We start from the raw sequence: 22,529 nt of genomic DNA, 5'->3' as shown, positions 1-22,529 counted from the left end.
TATGATCTCATTCAATAATTTTGTGGATTATTTAAAATTAGGTGATATGTTATAAAGAATTCCAAAGAATTCTTTTGAAAGTGAGGTTTCTATCATACATATAATGATGTAGTTTAAGCTCCATTTAGTATATTTTGGGTATTATTTGTTTCAGATACCTTTTGATTATTAACTTTAAGCTATAGGGATATCGATAATTACATAGTTACACTTTTAAAATGATTTTAATGAAGTTTAGTATGCATTTAAAGAGTATTTTAATACAGTTTAATGGTTTATTGCTGAATTCCGCAAAATAATTTGTTACTACTTTGAGATATTCAGTCTTTATCAGGTTTACCATATTTTAAAGGAATTTATTGTCATTAATATTGTGCTTTATCTTTTACAATTTTTTAAGTATAAAGAATTCTTACCCTTTTCATTTTATTTATTTACTTTATTAAAATAAATTTTTTTTAATGGGTTATTTATTTTTGAGAGAGAGAGAGAGAGCACAAGCAGGGGAGAGACAGAGAGAGAGGGAGACGCAGAATCCGAAGCAGGCTCCAGGCTCTGAGTTGTCAGCACAGAGCCCAATATGGGGCTTGAACTCACAAATGGTGAGATCATGACCTGAGCTGAAGTCGGACGCTTAACTGACTGAGCCACCCAGGCACCCCACCTTCTTCATTTTAATAACATTATTTTTATTTTTTATCCTAGGATAGGAGATAATCTTATGATATCATTAATATTTGTGGATTCTAACTTGAATTTAAATTGTCACCCTGTAATCACTTTGATATTTAACATTTTTCAAAGTTAGATTGCCTGAAGATGTTAACTGTTTTATGTTTTTTTCTTTTATAGTGAAGAGGTCTGTATTTTATCTGCATCCGGCACGGCAGCTGTACTGAACCCTAGATTTCTGCAGGATGGCACCGTGGAGGGCTGTTTGGAACAGAGGTTGTCATGGCAGCCTGGCTTATTTTCTATGATGGCAAAGAAGGGAGAGGTTAACTTTTGTAACTTTAGAGCTGGGATAGTTCTTCTGTATGAGAGTGGCTTAATATAGAAATGAGGACCAGGCACTTCACTGCTTTTTGTGTAACCTATAGCAACAGAGAAGTATTAGTTCTGCACTATATGACACACATTGTTATAATTTTTCTAGTATCTTGGTAAGTTACATGTATAACTATCAGTGAAAGAATTTCAAGTGTGTATTTTTTGTTTGTTATAGTATAGAAGTAATTTCCTTTGATTTTTCTCTTCCTTTCCTTTCCCCCTTGTCTACCTCTGAAACAGAAAAAGGTCATGAAACAATTTGCATAAAGAAAATTCATAATTTACAGAACAATTGAAACACTGTATTGTAACAAAATTATATATAAAAGTTTCTTAAAATGAAATATAACTTTAATGTGTATGAAAGAGAAAGTAAAAGTGAAATTATTAGGTAAAATAGATTACTTTTTAGTTTATTTAGTTATTAATCTCTTAATCTGTTAGCTTCCATAAATGTCAAAAATACTTTCCATAAACAGATGAAATTATCAAATATATATATATATATATACAGAAAACTATTAGTTTGGTACCAGAGTACCTGAATAATATAGATTTTAATTACCCCTTACTTCCCTGTATGCATATTTGCTTCCCTCCCCCTCCCCTGCCTCCCCCCAGTATTAAGGAAGACAGCAAAAAAATCTATATGTGATCAAATTTAGTATAAATTTGCAAGTCTCTGTATAACAAAGTTATTCTAGCTCAGGTAGGCACATAGAAGACCTTAGTCGGTTTCTTCTTTAGTTTGTATTAAAAAGGTATTTTGACTGTAATATATTACAGAGCATTAAAAGTCAGCATAAATAGGAAAAAGAAGGTGGAACATTTTAAAGTATATTAAAAGTCAGAGTGTTCTATTTTGAGTTGTCACAGCGCTGCAATATAGTTCTCTCACGTCAGTGGATTTCATTATTGAGTAGATAGAAGCCTGATTTAAAAATGGCCTTTCCCATGCAGCTTGATTATTTTGGTATTGTGGCTTGGATGGATACAGTGAATTCTCTTATATGCCAATCTAGTGGAACAGATACCATCCCTATCTATAAAAGAGGAAAATGTCTTTTTTCTTGCTATAAAATTATTTATGCTTACTAGAGAAAATTTGGAAAGTATGGGAGAGTAGAAGGAAGAAAACATTCCCTATAAACTCAGTATTGAGATAATCCCTTCTGTATATTTCATATTTTAAATGCTTCCATGAATTTAAATAGTTCTGTTTTTATGCCTATGATATTGCATCACTTATGTTTGAATTTCTGTAAGGTGTTAAAAATTACCCCAGTGTTCAATCTTTTGTGCCCCTTTGTGACACATGGGCTTTGGTTCAAACCAACCAACATTAAAATCTGAGGTCTTCTGCCTTGTATTTTGTGTGACCAAACAAGTCACTTAGTATCTCAGGTTGGTTTCAGGCCAAGAACTAGTTTTTGTTGCTCTTTGCTTTTTATTATAGTGTGTGTGTGTGTGTGTGTGTTGGGGGGGGGGGTGTTTATGTTTTCCTGCTTAGTCTTCAAAAAAAAAAAAAAAAAGCCTTTCTGGGTAGATACTGTCATTCTGGTTATATAGAGGAGGCTCTGAGAAATTGAATAACTTGTATAAGATCACACAGCTCTACTTAGCATCTGATTTCCCTGTTGCTTATACCAGAATGCCATCCCAACAAAAGAATAATTAATGTATGGGAGTAATTTGATTTAGAAGGTTATTTTGGAAATTCAGTGCAGTAATGTATACAAGGAATCTGCAGGAAGCCTGACTCCTAGTAGATACAGTATGAGTTTCTTTTCTCTTTTTTAATGTGTCCGCTTGCCAAGTTTCAGCTTCTAACAGGTCACTTTTGATTGGAATGAATTGAGAACCCATATCTTTCCACAGCTCTAGACGTGTGGCTGTGTGAATGTCTGGAGTTCTCCATGGAGCTTTCTTCTTCCATTTCTGTTTCCCTAATTTCCTCAGATTTGATGAGTGAAAAAAATACCATTCTGAAGTGAATTCATAAGCATTACTACAGCAAACATTTTACTGATTGAGAAGGTTGTGTGTTTACTTGTGGTTTATGTTGTTTGTGAAACACAGGTGTTTCGGTTTCTCAGAAATGTTTAATTCTGACAAATTCTTAAGTCATTGGAAATTAGAAATGTTAGATTATGCCTATTTTTGACTTCTTAAATTAAAAAAAATTTTAATGTTTATTTTATTTTTGAGAGACCGAGACGAGTGGGGGAGAGGCAGAGAGGGAGACACTGAATCTGAGGGAGGCTCCAGGCTCTGAGCTGTCCGCACAGAGCCTGACGAGGGGCTCAAACCCACGATTATATTTGTGATTATATTTGGTGATTATATTTGTGTTATATTTGTCAGACAGTAGGAAAATGTCACCCTTATTATCTAACCATTTGTTTTTATGAACTAGCTTTGGAATAATAGTGGTTTTTGTCAGGTGGGACATTCTCAAACGTATGAATTGATGCAATTCAATGGCTACTTGTATAAGTCTTTTCTCATACAAAAGTGTATGGTTTTGATTTCATGGTCATTTTTAATTCTTAATAGTCATAGTGGACTGTCGTAACTCTCATAGTGGTAGAAGTTATATAGTTTATACATTAGTACTATATGTATAACATACGCTTTTGAAAAAATGCATAGACTTTTTAAGAATGCTTCATTTTTTATCTTGATGTATTCATATAGGCTAGAAGAAAATTTGCCTGTAGGTTGTGGATTTTGCCACATACCATATGACGAACTGAATATGCCATTTCCAGCTCATCTCACATACTGCTATAACTGCAGGAAACAGAAAGTTCCTGATGTTCTCTTTACAACTATTGACCTCCCAACAGATGCAACAGTTATTGGAAAAGGTTGTCTTATTCAAGCAAGGTATATTTGTGTAAACAATATTTGGGGTCCCTGAGAAAGTATGAGGTATGGAGTCAAATAGATCTATTTCAGATGTCTGCTGTACTGTTTCCTACCTGGCAGGCTGGGCAGTACTATCTGGACCTTGTATTTAGTCACATGGAATATTGGGAGGAAGAGTACCCATTTTATAAAACTCAAATAAGTTTAAATGCAAAAGCAATTTTAAACATTTCAATTCTATACAAATATCTGTTATTATGAAGATTATTAATTAACTTGTTTCAGGCTAGGCACGTGACTCTGCTTTAAGGACATTGAATATGTAATACATTTTAGAAATTTATCTTTTTTCTTTTAAAGAACAATGCTATGTATTGTTTCTTTTACTACTTAATTTAGCTCTTAACAGTTCCTTTTAAAATGTACTGGAGTAGGAAATGCTAAATTGTGGTTGGCATATAGGAAGCAGTGATAACTGTCTAGGTCACTGACAACTGCCAGGCTACCAAATCCATTGAAATGCTTTTCTCTCTTCCTCTTACTTGACATCTCAGCAATAGTAGTAGTCACACAGTTGATCATTTTCTCCTGATACTCCTTTGACTTCATAGTGCCCCGCCCCCCACCCCTGCTTTTTCCTACTTTATGTATGATCCTCAGTGTCCTTGTTGATTCTTCCTCCTTTTCTTAATCCTTGAAGGGCCATGGGTCTGGACTCTCTTCTCAAAGCTCTCTTCCAGGTTGAATTCATCAGCTCCTACAGATGTGCTTTCTATATGTCTGTGACTCCCAGATTTATAACTCTAGTCCAGAACTTTTTTCTGAGCCTCAGACCCATATACTTTCACACCCTATTTTGATGTCTTGTAGGCAACTCATACTTGTTCCATATTGAACTGCTGGCTTTCTCCACTTCTTTCATGTTAGCCTTCTTTATTTTAATGAATGATACCTTGCTCTGTCCACTTTTTATGCCAAATATGGTATTCTTTGACACTGTCCTCTTTCCTAACCTCCCTGCATCAAAGCTATTTTACAGAATCATGTTGAATTTTGTTTTTGAATGTATATATATTTTAATTTTTATTTTTAAAATTTTTTAATGTTTTATTTATTTTTGAGAGACACAGAGAGACAGAGCATGAGTGGGGGAGGGGCAGAGAGAGAGGGAAACACAGAATCTGAAGCAGGCTCCAGGCTCTGAGCTGTAAGCACGGAGCCTGACATGGGACTCGAACCCATGAACTGTGAGATCAAGACCTGAGCCGAAGTCGGTCGCTCAACCTTGTTGTGAGAGATCAAGACCTGAGCCGAAGTCGGTCGCTCAACTGACTGAGCCACCCTGGCGCCCCTTTAGTTTTTATTTTTAAGTTTATTTATCTTGAGTGCGAGAGGGAGAGAGAGAGAATCCCAAGCAGGCTCTGCACTGTCAGCACAGAGCCTGACGTGGGGCTCAGTCTCACATAAGGCAAGACCATGACCTGAGCCAAAATCAAGAGTCAGAGACTTAACTGACTGAGTCACCCAGGCATGCCTGTATTTCTGATACGTTTACTTTTGCTTTTTTTGCTCAATTTCCTCTTACATCTTAGACCTTCCATTTGGGATTGTTTTTCTTTTGCTTGAGGTATAGACTTTAGACCATTTATTTTGGTGAACTAGTTTTGCTTGTCTGAAAATATTTACTTATCTTTAAAAGATATTTTGGGCTGCCATTTATTTTCTTGCAGCACATTGAAGATACCCTTCCATTGCCTTCCAGATTTTCATTACTACTATTGAGAAATAACCTATTAGATTAACTTTTATTCCTTTGAAGGTAGCTGCCCTTCAACCCCAGGCTATGTGTGAGCTATTCTATGTATTTTTGGTTTTTTGCAATTTCCCTATGAAATGTTAAGTATGGAATTTTTTATTCTAATTGCTATATATTGGGCTTCTTGAATCTGTAGATTCTTTCATGTGTTTTAGAAAATTTTTAGATATTGTCCCATGTTTCATCTCTCTTCTTGATACTATAATTAAAAATGTTAGACTTTCTCACTGCTTCTTTTATGTATGTTACTTACTTTCTTAAATTTTCTATTTTTGTTTATGCCATATCTTGAATACTTTCTTATCTTTCAGTTCTTTGATTCTCTCTTCAACTGTCTCTAATATTGTAATAAGTCCAATAATTGGGGCTTTAAATATTTGATATCTATTTTTATTTCTAGAAGTTTTATTTTGTTCTTTTTCAAATTTATTATGTTACAGCCTATGACTGTTTAACTGATAATTTTAATATCTGAAATATTTTTGTATTCACTTATTTCTGTTCTTTATTATTTATTGTGTTTCATTTCCTTAGACTGTGATAGGCTCACTGGAAGTTGCAAAAATGGTACAAATAATACCATTTGTATTGGTGACAGATTCTCTCATTGGTGACATCTTATACAGCCATAGTAGAGTATTAGTAGGAAATTAACATCGGTATAATACTGCTAACTATACTACAGACCTTACTCAGTTTTTATACTTTTTTAAATTTGCATTCATTTATGTATTTGTGTGTACATGTATAGTTCTGTGCAACTTTATCCCACAAACAGATTTGTGTAACCACCACCATAGTGAAGACACAAACTGTGTTCCATCATTACAGAAGAATTTCTTCATGCCATTTCCCTATGTTTATACACCCCACTACCCCTTGCCCTGGTCCTGTGATGCTTTTAAGAAGATTGTTTTTCAAAGTTTATTTATTCTGAGAGAGAGTGAGAGAGAGCACAAGAATGTGAGGGGCAGAGAGAGAGGGAGAGAGAATCCCAAGCAGGCCCCGCACTGTCAGTGTGGAGCCCAACATGGGGCTGGAACCCATGAACCATGAGATCATGACCTGAGCCAAAACTAAGAGTCAGATGCTTAACTGACTGAGCTACCCAGGCACCCCAGCTTTTAAGACGATTTGTAAAAATATATAATTTATCCAGCTTTTTGTGTTTGTTTTAGGTAGGAAGGAATAGTGCCCATCAGCAGTTTTCAGAATGTGGTCCCCAGACCAACCAATAGCATCATGATGCTTGAGAGACCTTATAGAAATGCAGATTCTCGGTGTCACTCCAGACCTATTGAATCAGAAACTCTGGGCATGGGGACTAGTAATTGTTTTTTAATGAGCTCTCAAGATGAAGTTTGATAACTACTGGTGTAAATAGCCTGGTTTGCCAGTTTTGGGATCTTTTCCTTCATCTTTACTGCTACCTTTTTAGTCTCTGCTCTCATTGTCACCTAAATTGCTTTTTGTCTGCTATCCCCTCATCAATTCTGTTATCCTTATTCCATTTTCTGTGTAGCAATGTAAATGATATCCTAAAACATAAATTGGATCATATTACTACTTAAAACCTACCTGGAGTTTGTCGTTGCTGGTAGAATAAAATCAAACTCCTTACCATGACCCACAAGCCCCTAACATGATCATGCCCCTGCTTACCAGCACCTTCATCCATATGATTCTCACCCTTGCTCATTTCACTTCAGTGTAGTAGTCTCTTTTTGGCTCTTCTGATATGCCAGCTCCATTCCATATTTGCCTTTTCCCAACGCTCTTGGTTCCATCTTGTCTTTAAGATCCCAGCTCAGGTATCATCTCTCTTGTGAGGCCTTCTCTCTAGTTATTGCCACTCGCTTCACCTAGTCCATTTTCTTCAGAAACCTGATTTTTTTGTTTTAAGTTTATTTATTTTTCAGAGATAGAGAGTGTATGCTAGCAGGGGAGGGGCAGAGATAGAATCCCAAGCAGTCTCTGTGCTATCAGCACAGAACCCTATGCAGGACTTGATCCCATGCCCTTTAGATCGTGATCTGAGCTGAAATCAAGAGGGATGCTTAATGGACTGAGCTACCCAGGAGCTACCCCAGACATCTGATTCTTTTAAATTTTTTTTTTTTTAACGTTTATTTATTTTTGAGACAGAGAGAGACCGAGCATGAACGGGGGAGGGTCAGAGAGAGAGGGAGACACAGAATCTGAAACAGGCTCCAGGCTCTGAGCAGTCAGCACAGAGCCCGCCGCGGGGCTTGAACTCACGGACTGCGAGATCATGACCTGACTGACTGAGCCACCCAGGTGCCCCAGACATCTGATTCTTAAACATAATCCTAGGTTATCTTGTTTCCTTATTTCCACCCCCCTCCCCTGGAGTATAACCATGAGAAAAGGGACTCTTTTGTTTGTTGATGAGTACTCACCACTTAGAATAGTGCCTGGCACATTGTAGATACTCAGGTAAGTTTTGTGTTCTTTTTTTTTTTAATTTATTTATTTTGAGAGTGAGAGCATGAGTGAGGGAAGAGCAGAGAAAAAATCCCAGGCAGATTCTGCACTGTCAGTGAAGAGCACAACATGGGGCACCATCCCACGAACCAAGAGATATGACCTGAGCTGAAATCAAGTCAGATGCTTAACCAGCTGAGCCACCCAGGCCCCAAGTTTTGTGTTCTTTTAATGAGTAAATTAACTTCTTTCCTTTGCTATCCATTCATTGTATGATCACATGGAGTTATAAAACCTAAGATTTTAAATTATATTCTCTAGTGATTTTGGTCAATACTTTTTCCATTTCTAGAGATTTTGAGATTTTTCTTTATCTTTTATTAAAATAGGACTTTTAGCAAAAGCGTACACATTGAAAAAAGTGGCAGAAAAGATTATTGATATAACTTAATAAACCCCATTTGACACAAGTCAATGTTTTATTAAGCACACTTATAGAAAGTTTTAAAAATTGGACATTTTTTAAGATGATACCAAGAATACTCTCCAGTGACTAAATTATTTTCCTTAACAGGTTATGTCGTTTAAAAAAGAAAGCACAGGCAGAAGCAAATGCCACAGCTATCAGTAATCTGTTGCCATTTATGGAATATGAAGTACATACTCAGCTAATGAATAAACTAAAACTGAAAGGAATGAATGCTTTATTTGGACTGAGAATTCAGATCACAGTGGGTGAAAATATGTTGATGGGCTTAGCGGTAAGTTTAGAAGTTTTGATTTTGTTTCATAATTTCTATAGTTGTAGTAGAATCTGTTTTGTGCAATTCTAAGTCTTTTAAAAAGACTTATCTAGAGAAATGGGCATTAAGACCTTTAAGGGTTGGGGACATTATAAGAAGTGAAAAATCTTGTGATAAGTTTTAAAATATCTTATTTTCACATTTATTTATGAATTATTATTTAAAATTAAATTAATAAAATTATGAGGTAAAATTTATTTATATTATTGTATTTTTCTATTCTGACCATAATGTCAATAGTCAAGTTTCTAAAAATTATCATGTGTGGCTTGTTTAGTTAAGTTGGTTGTCACTGTTCTGGACTTTATTATTTTTTGTGCAAAATATGTTATTTTTTTTATGCTAAATATTAGCATTGCTAACAGGGTTTCTTCTCTGCACTGTTAACATTTGGGACTGGAAGACTCTTGGTTGTAGGGGGCTGTCTTGTTCATTTTAGGGTGCTCAGCAGCCTTTCTGGCCTCTACTCACTAGTTGCCAATAGCTTCCCTTCAGTGTGACAACCAGAAATGTTTCCAGACATTACCAGATGTCCTTTAGGGGACAAAATCACTTCTGAGGGGGAGGACCACAATCTTTAGTTGTATGGAGAAAATAAAGCAATACATATGAAACACTGCTTACTGCTTACTTACTGCTGGACAGAGAATAAAGTTTCATACTGAATGTGCACCTGCGGTCAGCAGTAGAATATGCAATAAAGAATGTGTTTCTTAAGTGTTAATAAATTGTGAGGTGGTGGAAAGCTCTTTATCTCAGCTTTATGTTCATCTAGGCTTCTTACAAAGTGTGTTCTGACTAGAAAGTTGTCTGTGGGGAAAGTAAGAGTTGTCTTTATAAGTAGTCTGAGACCCAGAGAACTGGATGCCTGCAAAATATATATTGATCAGATAGAAACTGATTAACAGTATTTATAGAAGTCCTGTTATACTTTAGACACTTTGCTAGCTAGAATGTTTGTGATACTGGCACTTTTCAAATTGGAATTCTCTGCCATCTTTCTGACATGCACAAACATTTCAGGAAATTTATAGAACTTGTGTTTTTTCTCAGTATGCACTTGCAGATAAAATGCTAACTTATTTCCTGTTCATACATTTACAAATATGTAAATTTTTGTATGTAGGGAATAATTGTGCAATGATGATAAACTAATCAGGTAATCATGATTTTTGACAAGAGAAATTTATAATGATTAATGAAAGTAATCTGATTTATATTAAAATATTTGAGATCTAGATCAACTTGGGAAGAAAGTGTTCATTGTAATTCATTTGTCTAAAAACTCACATGCTTAGCAATTACAAATGTATAATTTGGCCTGAACACAATACTAGTTATTGGTGGGTATCTGTGGGAACTAAGCTTGATTTAGATTCAAAGATTTAAAAACACTGTGCCAACTGTATCAAACACTTCTGATAGTTGTGCCCCAGTAAACTAGCTTGTGGTGCTGGTGTAATTTTTCAGTGCTTGCCTGAAATCTTTCTTTCTTGCCAATCTTTTCCTTCTTGACCACTGGTGACACTCATTATAACTGTTTGAGATTTTGATCTTTGTGTTGTGGTTTAGCCTGTGCATTTAAATCTCAAGGTCCCAAGAGTAGCTTCCTTGATAGTTGATCTCTGATGGACTCTCTGATGATGTCTGATGCCTGCTGGGTTTCTGGCACTGTGGTACCCCAGAAGGAATGCAATATTATCTTTATAAGAGGAGAAAACGGATGCCTTGATAGATTGAGACTTGTCCGAAGTGATATGGCTGCATGTACTGGAACCGGATTTCAAATGTAGGCCTATCTTATTCCAGTCTGTTCTCAACCACTCTGAACTGTTGTCTCATTCACGAGCACAGTTAAGAATGTGCTAGAGATAGTGTGCTAGGGCTTCATGTGGCAGGATGAACATCAGAGACTGGGTCATAGACATAGTCATGGACACTAATGAGCAAAATAGGAGAGAGAGCTTCTGAGGATCAGTCTCATCTACTGCACAGACATCATCATAGAGTATCATACCGTTTTTAGGATGGACTTTCACGAAATTGGCAATTGATTAAAAAGAATGATAACGCACACAGTTTAAAATGCACAAATATCCAGACTTAAGAGAAATGTCTTCTCTTGTCTGCATTCCACTCCTTCAGTGTTAGCAATTTGACGTTCATACTTACATATTTTTGCTTTGCTTATATAAGCATATTTAACTGTAAATGCACATAGGTGTGTATGTGTGTGTGTGTGTATGTGTACATATCATGTTTTGTATTTCCCCTAGTAGTTTTCTAGTACTGATGGCATGTAGTATTGTTACAGGGTCAGGAATTAATAGTCATTCAATTAAATATTTAAAAGAAATCTGTATTAAGTAAAATTTTATTTCTTGGTAATTATGGAGGTAGGGTGGTATCATGAAAAGTTCTTGGGGTTTAGAGTGAGAAATATACTCACATGTCTTCTCCAAATTTATTGATAGTGTGATCTTGAGTATGTTTCCTGTCCTTTCTGAAGTTCAGTTTCTTCACTTGCTTTACAAAAGTTTCCCTTTTATTTTTGCCACTTTAAAGGTAAATCATTTACTCACTTATGAAAAAAATTTATTTTTAACAATTTTTAATCTTTTTTTTCTAAACTGGTTTTTCAATGCAACTTATTTTTTACAATCATAAAGTAAAAATTTTAAAGTGCGTGAAAAGTAAATCCTTCTTTCACTGCTGTCCCCACCTACCCAGGTTTCACACCAAAAGCAACCAATTCCTGTTGCCAGTTATGTTTCTGTGCTCTTTCAACATGTCCAAATGCATGCATTGATGCTAATGATCTTTTTGCTGGAAAGGCAAAGGCAACTTTCCTAATTTAAGGACTGTTATTCTTTAGATATTTTTTCTTATTATTTCTCCATTATTTTTACAAGTCGGCCACAGGTGTGTATTTAGCTGCTTTACCAACGCCCGGTGGTATTCAGATTGCTGGGAAGACTCCTAATGATGGCTCCTATGAACAGCACATATCTCATATGCAAAAGAAGATAAATGACACAATTGCTAAGAATAAAGAATTATATGAAATTAATCCTCCGGTAAGTAAAATACATTGTGAATAAGTTCTTGTTTAGGAGTTAATATATTTTTTGAGTTGTCTTATTTTGGACATTTTTTTTTTTTTTTTTCACTGTTGAATTTCGCTCTCCTCAATACTCATTCTTTTCACCTCCTTTTGCATTCATGCTCAAATGTCTCCTTTTAGGGAGATGACTCTGACTGCCTGATTTGAAAATTATACTCTCCCATCAATTTTTGATACTCCCTAACCCTAACCCCTTTCTGTGTTTTACTGTTTTTTATTTCTTTTATCTCTGTGTGTGTATGTATAAACACAAAGAAGTAGGTTTTTAATTCTATTAATTGCTTGTTACTCCTAGTAAAATGAGGCCCCCTCGGGGCTGTATTCCTGAGGCCCAGACAGTTCCTCCTAGTAGCCTCTTGATAAATATTGCTGAACAGTTAAATAAATGGTTTAAATGTTCATTTTTAGTGAAAAGAAAGATTGCTTATCTGTGGTAAAAATGTGAAAGATACACCATTTTTCACTTTTTGCTTCTTTTTGAGAATTTTCCTACCAGTCACTTCTGTATTCAGTCTTTTATACCAGGTTTGCAGTAGGTTTCACAGGGCCTCCTTCTCTGAGGACGCCTTACAGCCAGGGTCTGAATTGAAAGAAAGAAGTGTTTGAGTTAGAATGAATCTGTTTGTCTTTACGAGTCTCTGATAATGAAATACTTCTGCAAAAGGAAATTATTTAGATAACAACATTATTATTGTGGTTTTTATTATTTGATTTTATACACACTATCAAATTTTGGTTGGTTGTCTGGGACAGTGATCTGTATTCCTGCTTCCGACTTACAGCTTTCTAGCAAAGTTGTTAAGCTGGGAAGAATTTTAAAGGTATGACCTACAACTAGCTGCACTGCTAAGTGTGGTAGACACTGGTCGCATGTGGCTGTTGAGCACTTAGTGTGTGTAGTCTGAATTGAGATGTGCTGTGAGTATAAAATACACATTGGATTTTGAAGACTTATTATGAAGAAGAATGTAAATTATCTTATGAGTGTTTTGTATATTGGTAGTATGTTGAAAATGTAATCTTTTGGATATAGTGAACTAAGTACAATATTTTATTAAAATTTATTTTATTTCCTTTTTAATACCTGTGACTTGCTTTATATTTCTATTGAGCAGTGCTAATGTAGAGCTTCTTTAAATTCACTGAGAAAATTCGTGTGTTAGTATATTAATACTTACATAGCCTCTATAAAAGCTTTCTGCACAACACCTTACTGCTTGTTTGCAGTACATTATTTTTTTTTATAATTATGCTTTGATATTTGAACATTTTCTAAGAGTGTTTATGCCTGTTGGGGAGAATGATTTGCAGAGCTTTATGTTAGGGCTCCATGATATAAGCTGAATTCTTTTGCTTAACGGTATTTATCAACTAAGTATTTCCATGCTGACCTCTCACAGAAAGAATTGACCCCTCCTCCTTTATATTCTTCTTGTACTTGTATGTGCTTCTGTCATAGGGCCTGTTACATATTACTGCACTTACTTTTTACATGTCTTTCTTTAATAATGTGAGCCTTTTAAAGTCAGAGACATATTTAGAAAATGTGAATTAACTCACTTCATCTATTCAATAAATATTTATTGAACTTCTGTTTTAGAAGTACATTTTAGAGGGAATAAATCTGTTATGATTCTTAAAATTTCAGCTTACACAGATTTCATGTGTTGAAAAGGACCATATTTCACAAAAGACTACTTAATGGATTTTCTAATACGTCTCTCCTATTTCAGATTGTGAATGAATACCTTACAGTCTTTCAGCATAACCTCTCGGAATTTGACAAAGTCAGTGTAGTAGGCCACTACTCACTTATATTACAATTTTGTCTTTTCAGTTTCTAAGACAATGTATGCCTGCAGTGAATACGCTTTTTTTTCCTCAATATTGAAAAATCTTTCTATTGCAGGGGTGTAGTACCACTTAAAATGGAGAAAATTCAGGCAACTAAAGGTGTCAAAATACCATAGGTACCCGTGGTGGAACCTCATTACAAATTTAAGATACATTAAATACCAGATAGTTGCTTTTATTAGGTCCAGGACATAGTGAGCAGAGGCATAACCAAATTTTAAACTACTAAAAAAATTACAAAGAGAAGAACATTGTACTCAGAGCAAAAGAACTGATCTAGATAGGTTCATCGCTTAAACTAGTTTTCAAACCTGGGCAAACTGCTTTACCTCTGAACTGCAACTCTTTCTCATTGTGTGGTCATTATAATAGGAACCCTGTCAAATTTATACAGGGCAGGTTAATTTGGGGTACAAATAAGAGATATGAATATGAAATTACTCTATAGGTAGCTATTATGAAAGTGTGGTGGTAGTCTTATGTAAGGTGTGTGCTAACAATGAGCATTTAAAGCTGTAACTTTGAAAAAAATTTTCTTATATTCCTTGTTTTTTAAAAAACATAGCTCTGTTATGCCCGCAACAGGCTAAGCCTTCTCTATTTGTGCTCACATATTCACACTCTCCTGATAGTCCTTATAGCCAACAGATATTTAGAACCTCTGGTTACCTCTGATCTTTGGCTATGCAGTAGGTGAGAGCTTGCAAACCCATATAGGATTGCACCATACACTGACCTCAAAAAAGATCGTTGTTGTAGCTACCAGTTTGTTTAGCTTAACAAGTTGTACAGCAAATCCCTGCATAATATTATGTATTACGTCTGCACACACATACACACATTTATCATATTGCTCATTTTATTATGTGACACTTTGAAAAATTACCACTGGATAAGAAAAGATATAAAAGATTAGAATCCGTCTGGAGAACTACATTTTTAATGATTTCTGGACTGTTCAGTCTTTTAAATATTGGGTAGAAAATACCACATGAACTGGATGGGCTGCCGATTCCCTGCTCGTTGTGGTGTCCTCTCTCTCTATACACTAGATGTCAGTGTTGCCCTGCTATGTCCATGATAGTCGTGTATGGTTATAGATTAGTGTATCAAGGCTACTAGTGATAAAAGGAAATATCCATGTACTCTCTAAAAGGTTAATTAGTCATAAAAGTTATAATTAAATATAGAGTGTGAATATATTTTACAGATTTTTTTCTCCACAGATATTTATTAATATAAAAATTTAAAACCAAACTGAAGTGTACAAATACCAAATCATTATGCTGTATACCTGAAGTCAATATAATGTTATATGTCTATTATACTTAAGTAAAAAGAAAGAAGTAAAAGACTACAGTTTACAAAATAACCCCAGAGCTGAAAAAGACAGTCTTATGTGATATAAAGCAATTATATTTCTTTCAGGAGATATCCGAAGAGATTATAGGGTCACCCATCCCAGAACCTAGACAGCGCTCAAGACTTTTAAGATCTCAGTCAGAAAGCTCTGATGAAGTTACAGAATTGGACCTTTCACATGGGAAAAAAGATGCTTTTGTTTTGGAGGTATTACTGCATTAAATTAATTAAGGTTTTTGGAAGATGAGGTGTACATTTTTTACAATCGGATCCTAAATTGATGTGATTTTGTATTATTACAACTGCTATAAATCCATTTAAAAATGTTATTACAGAAATGACCATTGACTTGAAAATATCAGAACTTGGTAATGTATTTTTTGTTCAACACCAGATACAATAATGCAGGTGGTTCTGGAAAAATTAATGGATGGGTTAAAATAAAATGATGCTAAAATTTAAAAGAGTAATGATAGATATTGGAGCTATTTTTGTAAACTTGAATGAATTTAAATAAGAAATTAAAATGCTGTTCTTTCACTTACTATAATTATTATCTACTTGCTTCATGTGTTATAACATGTTATTATAATTGTATCCTTTTTACATGTAATATGATAAGTACTGTGAATTCTGAGTGTAGTGTTTTCTTACTGAATTCAGAAGGTATAATTGAACTTTGGTTATGAAAATACACTCAGAACTTTCCTGGAGGATAAATGTGACACAGAAGATAGATGGGGCTTCCTCCCTCGCAAATCTGTTCTCTCTGCCCTCCTCTGTAAATGGTTAGCTTTGAAGGATGGTCTTCCTTTGATATTGAAGGAAAGGAAAATAAATGAGGATACACATAAATGTTCCAGAAAGGTGCCAGTTGAGAGAAAAAATCAGATGCCTTTATTTTAGTAAAGCAGGAAGCTGATGGTAGATTGTGTTGGGATGAGTTTGGAAGTTTGAAGAATCTAGAACAATGCCCATGAATGTGATCAGGATGTCAGCCATGGAAGATGCACAGCCTGAACTAAGGCGAGGGTGTTAATTTGTAAAAAACTCAAACTGTATGGATGTGTGCCTGTTTCTCGTATTTTTCTACAGTCTGAGAATGAAAAAAAAAATGGAGGTTGGTGAAAGAATATGTCAGGCTAAGGAGGTAAAAGGTTCCAGGGTACTGTTTGGAGTAGTGTTACTCCAGGTGTGCTGTGACTGCCTATAGCATCAGCACCATCTGGGGTCTTAGAAGAAATGCAAGTTCTGGGGGCCCACTTCAGACCTGGTAAATGAAAATTTCAAGGTAGGGCCCAAGAATCTTACTCTTCAGGTGATTCTTAGCATTACCTGAAGTTTGATCTGGAGCATTTATTGATCTTTCTGGTCTTGGATCCTGGCTAAGTAGAGAACAAAAGTGCTTTAGATCTGTGCAGAACTGAGAACAAGGTACAGATTCATGAAGTAAGAGAAGGAACAGACAGGACACTGTAGTTGGATCTGGGGTGGAATGTTTTGGGGAATAGCGGTTTGAGGTATGGCCATGACGGTGGGTCTCTAAAGTAAAGTTTAAAAATGGTTCTTGAAGTTTCAAGGATAATGTGAGGGGACAATTGAAGTGTGTGAGAGTCAAGACACCCAACATGCAGATGAATGTCAGTCTTTGTTTAGCTGGATATTTTCACTATTAATTATTAACAATGAAATATTGTGATATAAGAGAAATGGGGTTTGGAGTTATTTTTTTAGATGTGCCTTTAAATTTATCCCTATGTAAGTCAATGTTATTTATTTATTTATTTATTTATTTATTTATTTATTAAATTTTATCCCTATATAATTCAGTTTTATTTTTTTTATCCCTATATAGTTCAATTGTAAAGCAGTTTTGTATTTAAGACGAAAGATCTTGTTTTTTTGAAATTGTTCTTTATTAGCTAATAAAAATAGAAATAATAATTGCTTATGTATCTTTGTAAGCTTTTTGAAACATGCCTCATAAAGGCTTAATAGAAGGCTGTCTTTTTCTTAATTGAATATACTTTATAATGTGAAATATTTTTTTAGAAGTATTTGTAATAATTACTGTGGAGAAATTTACAGATGTCAGAACTTTCTTTTTCAAGTTTTGTATTTTAACTTAGGAAAAAATAGCTCCACTTTTCCTTGATTCTTATATTTTCTATTTAGTAAGTAATAAAAACAATGATTTTTTTCTTTTTTTAAAGTTTGAAATTACTATGTATTTATACTTACATAATAGTTCTAATCTTTATTTTCAGATTGATGACACAGATGCTATGGAAGATGTACATTCTCTGCTTACTGATGTTCCTCCCCCTTCAGGTGAGTGGAAGAAACTTTACTTTTGAGATGAGACTAGTTTTACGTATCAGTATTTTAGTTCATAATTATTACAGTAGTAACTTTATTTTAAAGGTTTTATCAGTGTCACATCCTATCATGTGCTTTGCTTCTCCAAGGCTAAAAACATACTTTAAAAATATTTATGTTAGAACTTAGGTGAACTAAGGGGGCACCTGGCTAGCTCAGTCAGTAGAGCATGTGACTCTTTTTTTATTAAAAAAATTGTTTTTTTCATTTTGGAGAAAGAGAGCAAGAGTGGGAAAGGGACAGAGAGAGAGAGAGAGAGAGAGAGAAGGAGAGGGAGAAATTCCTAAGGAGGTTACATGCTCAGTGTGGAGCCCCAGAGCCTGACGTGAGGCTCGATCTCATGACTCATGGATCGTGACCTGATCCGAAATCAAGAATCTGACACTCAGCCGACTGAGCCACCCAGGCACGTGGAGCATGTGACTCTTGATACTGGTTTTAAGTTCGAGCCCCCTACTGGGTGTAGAAATTACTTAAAAATAAAATCTTAAAAAGAAAAAACCACAAAAATTTAGGTGAACTGATTTTTAATCCTTTTATGGTCATACATTAAAAAAAAAAAGAAACCAAACTGATAATTTATTGAGATGGTCTAAAGTCTACTGAAGGTATAGTATTTTAGAAAAAAGAATAAATGGATCTTATAGTTAGAATTCCATGTAATAATTGAAAAATGTTACTCTTTAACATAAAAATAGATGAAGCATTATCATATAGTTTAACTATGATTTATTTCAACAGGCTTTTATAGTTGTAATACAGAAATTATGCCTGGTATAAATAATTGGACATCAGAAATACAGGTAAACCTTTCCCTTTCACAATTTTAAACAAATACAATGTATGTGATTTTAGCGAGTTCCTTCTTAATATATGCTTTTTCTTTGACCTCCTTGTTGCAATTAAAATGTTAGCCTTTCTTTTTTTTTTTTTGGATTAGCCCTTTTCATACTAGATTATTTATTATTCATTATTTGGCAGTTTTATCAACTGTTACACTATTTAGTTAAAAATATTAAATGACATGCTATTATATCTCCCCATATTTAGATGTTCACATCAGTAAGAGTAATCCGATTAAGCAGCCTTAACCTGACTAATCAAGCCCTTAATAAGAACTTTAATGATCTCTGTGAAAATTTGCTCAAGGTATGAATCTTTTGACTAACTATATTTTAGTTAAAACTCCTCTAAGAATTATGAAATTAAAAAAGGAAAGTGTATGTGTTGTCTGGAATATCTTACACAGTTGTGGGCCAAATTATTTTCATTTACATACTAGTTTAATCTTAACTCTGTCATCTGGTAAAATGCTAAAGTTGTCCTCTCCATCTTAATATGCCACACTATTGATGACATAAAATTTAAGTTGTTTCATAGTTTTAAGCTTCATATGAATCTATTGTATATACATAAATTTTAAAAAAGCCTTTTTTCCTATATTACTTTTTATGACTTATTGGTTATTATGATTAAATCTTATTGTCTGCTTAAATATTTAAAATAATATTCTTAATGTAAGAATACACAAAACAAGTGGACCAGCTTTGTTTTACTCTTTTAAATGTCCCTTTTGCCATAATGCAGTGTGTGGTGAAAAATCAGTTTTTAAAAATGTTTGAATCAAAAGAAATGATATTGCTAATATTTCCTATTGTGTAGAGCCTGTATTTTAAACTACGGTCTATGATCCCCTGCTGCCTTTGCCATGTAAATTTTACAGTATCTCTGCCTGAAGATGAATTAATACAGGTAATTAAGATTCAAATTATTATTATTTTTTTAAATGTTTAATTATTTAGTTTAAGAAAGAGAGTACAAGCAGGGGAGGGGCAGAGAGAAGGAGACAGAGAATCCCAAGCAGGCTCTGTGCAGTCAGCATAGAGTCTGATGCAGGGCTCGAACTCAAAACCATGAGATTGTGACCTGAGCTGAAACCAAGAGTCGGACACTTAAGCGGCTAAACCACCCATGCACCCCAAGTTTCAATTATTATTGAAGAAGAATTCTAGCTTTTATCTGATCTGTTTTAATATTATAAACCTGCCATAAGTGAATAAGTATAAAGGATTTTGCTTTATAATATTTTTAAACATATTAGAATGAATCAGTCCATGTATGTTTTATTTTTCTGAACTCTAGTAATCCAAAGGTAGAATCCTATGGCTAGCATAGAATGTGTACTTATGTGGGATTTCTCCTGTCCCCATATTTTAGAGAAGGTACTTGAGCTCTTGCAGGAATATCTAGGTTTAGGTACACATGTCAGACTCAGTTGTAGTCTGAATATCTGAATAGTTATTGGCAGTTCTGGTTGAGAGTCTTAACCAGGAAAAGCAAATTAGCCAGTTAGTATAAATTGTTCCATGCTACTGAAGAAGGTTTGTGAGAAACTTATTGTGGCAATGATTAGTTTACTAATCACGTTGTTTCTGTAATTCTAGGTTACAGTCACAGCAGTTGCAATAACTTTTGACAAAAATCAGGCTTTACAGACCACAAAAACACATGTTGAAAAGTCATTGCAAAGAGGTAAACCTGTGATGGATGGGAGCATAGTTCATGTTTGTCTACATTATAGTTCAGTGAAAAAGGTAGATTAAATAAATGACTTTTTTCTTGAAGAAGAGATATGTCACTTTTTCTATCTTTATAACTTGGTGGATAAGAAGAATGTGACTGACTTGGTATTTTTCACACATGAATAGGTGGTTTGCTGGTATTTATTTCCATAAAGAATGCTGCTGTTTTTTAGGCTTAGGTTATAGTATATTAATTCTGCAGAAATTTTGTGATTTCTGTCCTGGAGTCTTTGGGGAGGTCCTCAAGGCATCTGAGAACCTACTGATGTAGTAAACATCATGTATTCTTCTCAAGAAAGGTTCCCTGGTATCCAGCAGATTCTCAGAGTTGTCCTTTATCCAGTAAAATTTAGGAAGTACCATCCTTAATATATTCCAAAGAAACTCATTATTAAAAACTGCTATGTGTTCTGAAAAAAAGGACAGGGAAATAGTATGCTTTCTAAACTTTAAGGACTTACCTGGCTAAATGAAATATACATGGTTAGTCTAAAATTTTTAAAGGTGATTATATTCTACATGCAAAGCATGAATTAATGTCAAACAGATGTATTAAACGATTGCGTTCAGATATTGATCAAAGAAGATAGAAAATAACTGTTTTAAGTATCATAGAACTAGTATGGTACAAAAAGTAGAATAATAATTGTGGAGCTATTATTTGTTATTGAGTTCTTATTATTATATGCTAAGAGATTTATACTTAGGAGTTTTTCTAAATCTCACAACAGTCCTAGCAGGGAAGAGAGCATCTCTCAACATTATGCAGGTGAAGGGTTTCTATGGGAGAAACCAAAAAGAAAATAACGAGAATAAATTGGATTGGGGGGAAATATATATTATCCCAGATTCTTAATTAAAAAAAATTAATACTAGATCATTACTAAATAACTAGTGTTTTTCTTGCCTCTCAAGCCTCTACAGATAATGAAGAACTTCTGCAGTTTCCACTGGAGCTCTGTTCAGATTCGCTTCCTTCTCATCCTTTTCCACCAGCTAAAGGTTGGTTAAATGAGGGAAATGCGAACACAAATCCTAGTTTCTTGTTCCTTTTACTTCTTCATTGTAGGCAGTCTTACTTACTCTTGAGATGAAGATTTATTCTTCATTCCCTCATGGTCTGTTTCTTCATGTTCGTACAGGGGAGAGAGTAATATTCCTCTTATTTTAATTTCTCAAGTAATCTCATATAAATTATTAAGGTAATTTTTCATGTGATACTCCATTCTTATACTTCAAATGTATTAAGGTTTTATCTTCAGAAATCTGTATTTCCCTAAGTAACTACTCACACATGATATATTGATACTATCTGGTAAGGTTTTTTTCCAGCAACGATTGAATCTTTTCAAAAATGTTTACATTTTTATGGATAATAAAATACTTATTTTCTTCAGAAGGTGTGTGGAGAGGTTTAGGTGGGGGTAGTATAAGTAAAAAAGGGATGAGCTGTCTTTTGAGTGTCTTGGTTATTATTGAGGAACGTTGTTATGTGCTTAAAAGATACTGCCATATTTTCAAATGCAAAATGATACTTTCTTAATAGCAATACATCTACATAGATCTGTACAATCTTTGGAGAAAAATGGGAGGTAGTATTTTCTATTTCTCTTCTGATTTCAGGGCAATTTTTATTATAAGAATTTTCAGAATTACTATACCTTATTTTATAGCATTACATATACAATAAGTGTAGTTTCTGTTTTTTCATAGGTTTTTATTCTGAGAAGTGATGCATTTGTTATTTCAAACAAAATTGGCTTTTCTAATTTTTATATTTTATAATGCAAGAGAAATTTTTAAATGATTTGTACTTATCAGTTATTTCATCTGATACCAATTAGTTATAATACAGAATAGTATTATATTCACATTGCATATAGAGTCTTTACTAAATCACTAGGCCTGCTTATCTATGTAGATAAATAGATCTTGTCTCATATTTTGAAGATGAAAAGATAAGCTCCTTTCAGATTCTGAACTTTCTAACATGGTAACTGTGGTCCTCTTTCTTGTTTAAGTTAAAATTCTACTTTAGAACTCCATAGAGAATTTTAGCATAGTTCAACTCCTTGAAAGAATAGAGAGGAAAAATCAAATCCAAAGATAATCTGAGTTCAGATTTATCAATTAAATATAGCTTCTAGAACAAAAAGAACTGTGAAGAATCTTCCTTGTACTGACTAGATACAATTTTTTTTAAAAACACCTATTTGTACAGGAAACTTGTATTTAGCCACAGG

At 34.2% G+C, this 22,529-nt stretch overlaps 1 protein-coding gene across 10 annotated transcripts in view; it reads left to right on the top strand.

Moving 5' to 3' along the window:
- Positions 1 to 22,529, top strand: part of C2CD5 (C2 calcium dependent domain containing 5) — a 100,284-nt gene that overhangs the window by 62,437 nt on the left and 15,318 nt on the right. For all 10 annotated transcript variants that reach the window (XM_042946042.1, XM_042946039.1, XM_042946035.1 and 7 more), the window contains 11 exons: positions 853 to 948; positions 3,748 to 3,939; positions 8,757 to 8,943; positions 11,898 to 12,062; positions 15,392 to 15,532; positions 17,593 to 17,656; positions 18,446 to 18,507; positions 18,755 to 18,853; positions 19,367 to 19,456; positions 20,149 to 20,236; positions 21,202 to 21,288. In XM_042946042.1, coding sequence (XP_042801976.1) covers positions 853 to 948; positions 3,748 to 3,939; positions 8,757 to 8,943; positions 11,898 to 12,062; positions 15,392 to 15,532; positions 17,593 to 17,656; positions 18,446 to 18,507; positions 18,755 to 18,853; positions 19,367 to 19,456; positions 20,149 to 20,236; positions 21,202 to 21,288 — 1,271 coding nt within the window. The remainder of the gene's footprint in view (positions 1 to 852; positions 949 to 3,747; positions 3,940 to 8,756; positions 8,944 to 11,897; positions 12,063 to 15,391; positions 15,533 to 17,592; positions 17,657 to 18,445; positions 18,508 to 18,754; positions 18,854 to 19,366; positions 19,457 to 20,148; positions 20,237 to 21,201; positions 21,289 to 22,529) is intronic.

The sequence above is a fragment of the Panthera leo genome, chromosome B4 (assembly GCF_018350215.1).
Source record: "Panthera leo isolate Ple1 chromosome B4, P.leo_Ple1_pat1.1, whole genome shotgun sequence".
In the NCBI taxonomy this organism is placed as follows: Eukaryota; Metazoa; Chordata; class Mammalia; order Carnivora; family Felidae; genus Panthera; species Panthera leo.
Note: the sequence above shows the minus strand (reverse complement) of the source record. Positions and strands in the feature narration are given on the sequence as shown.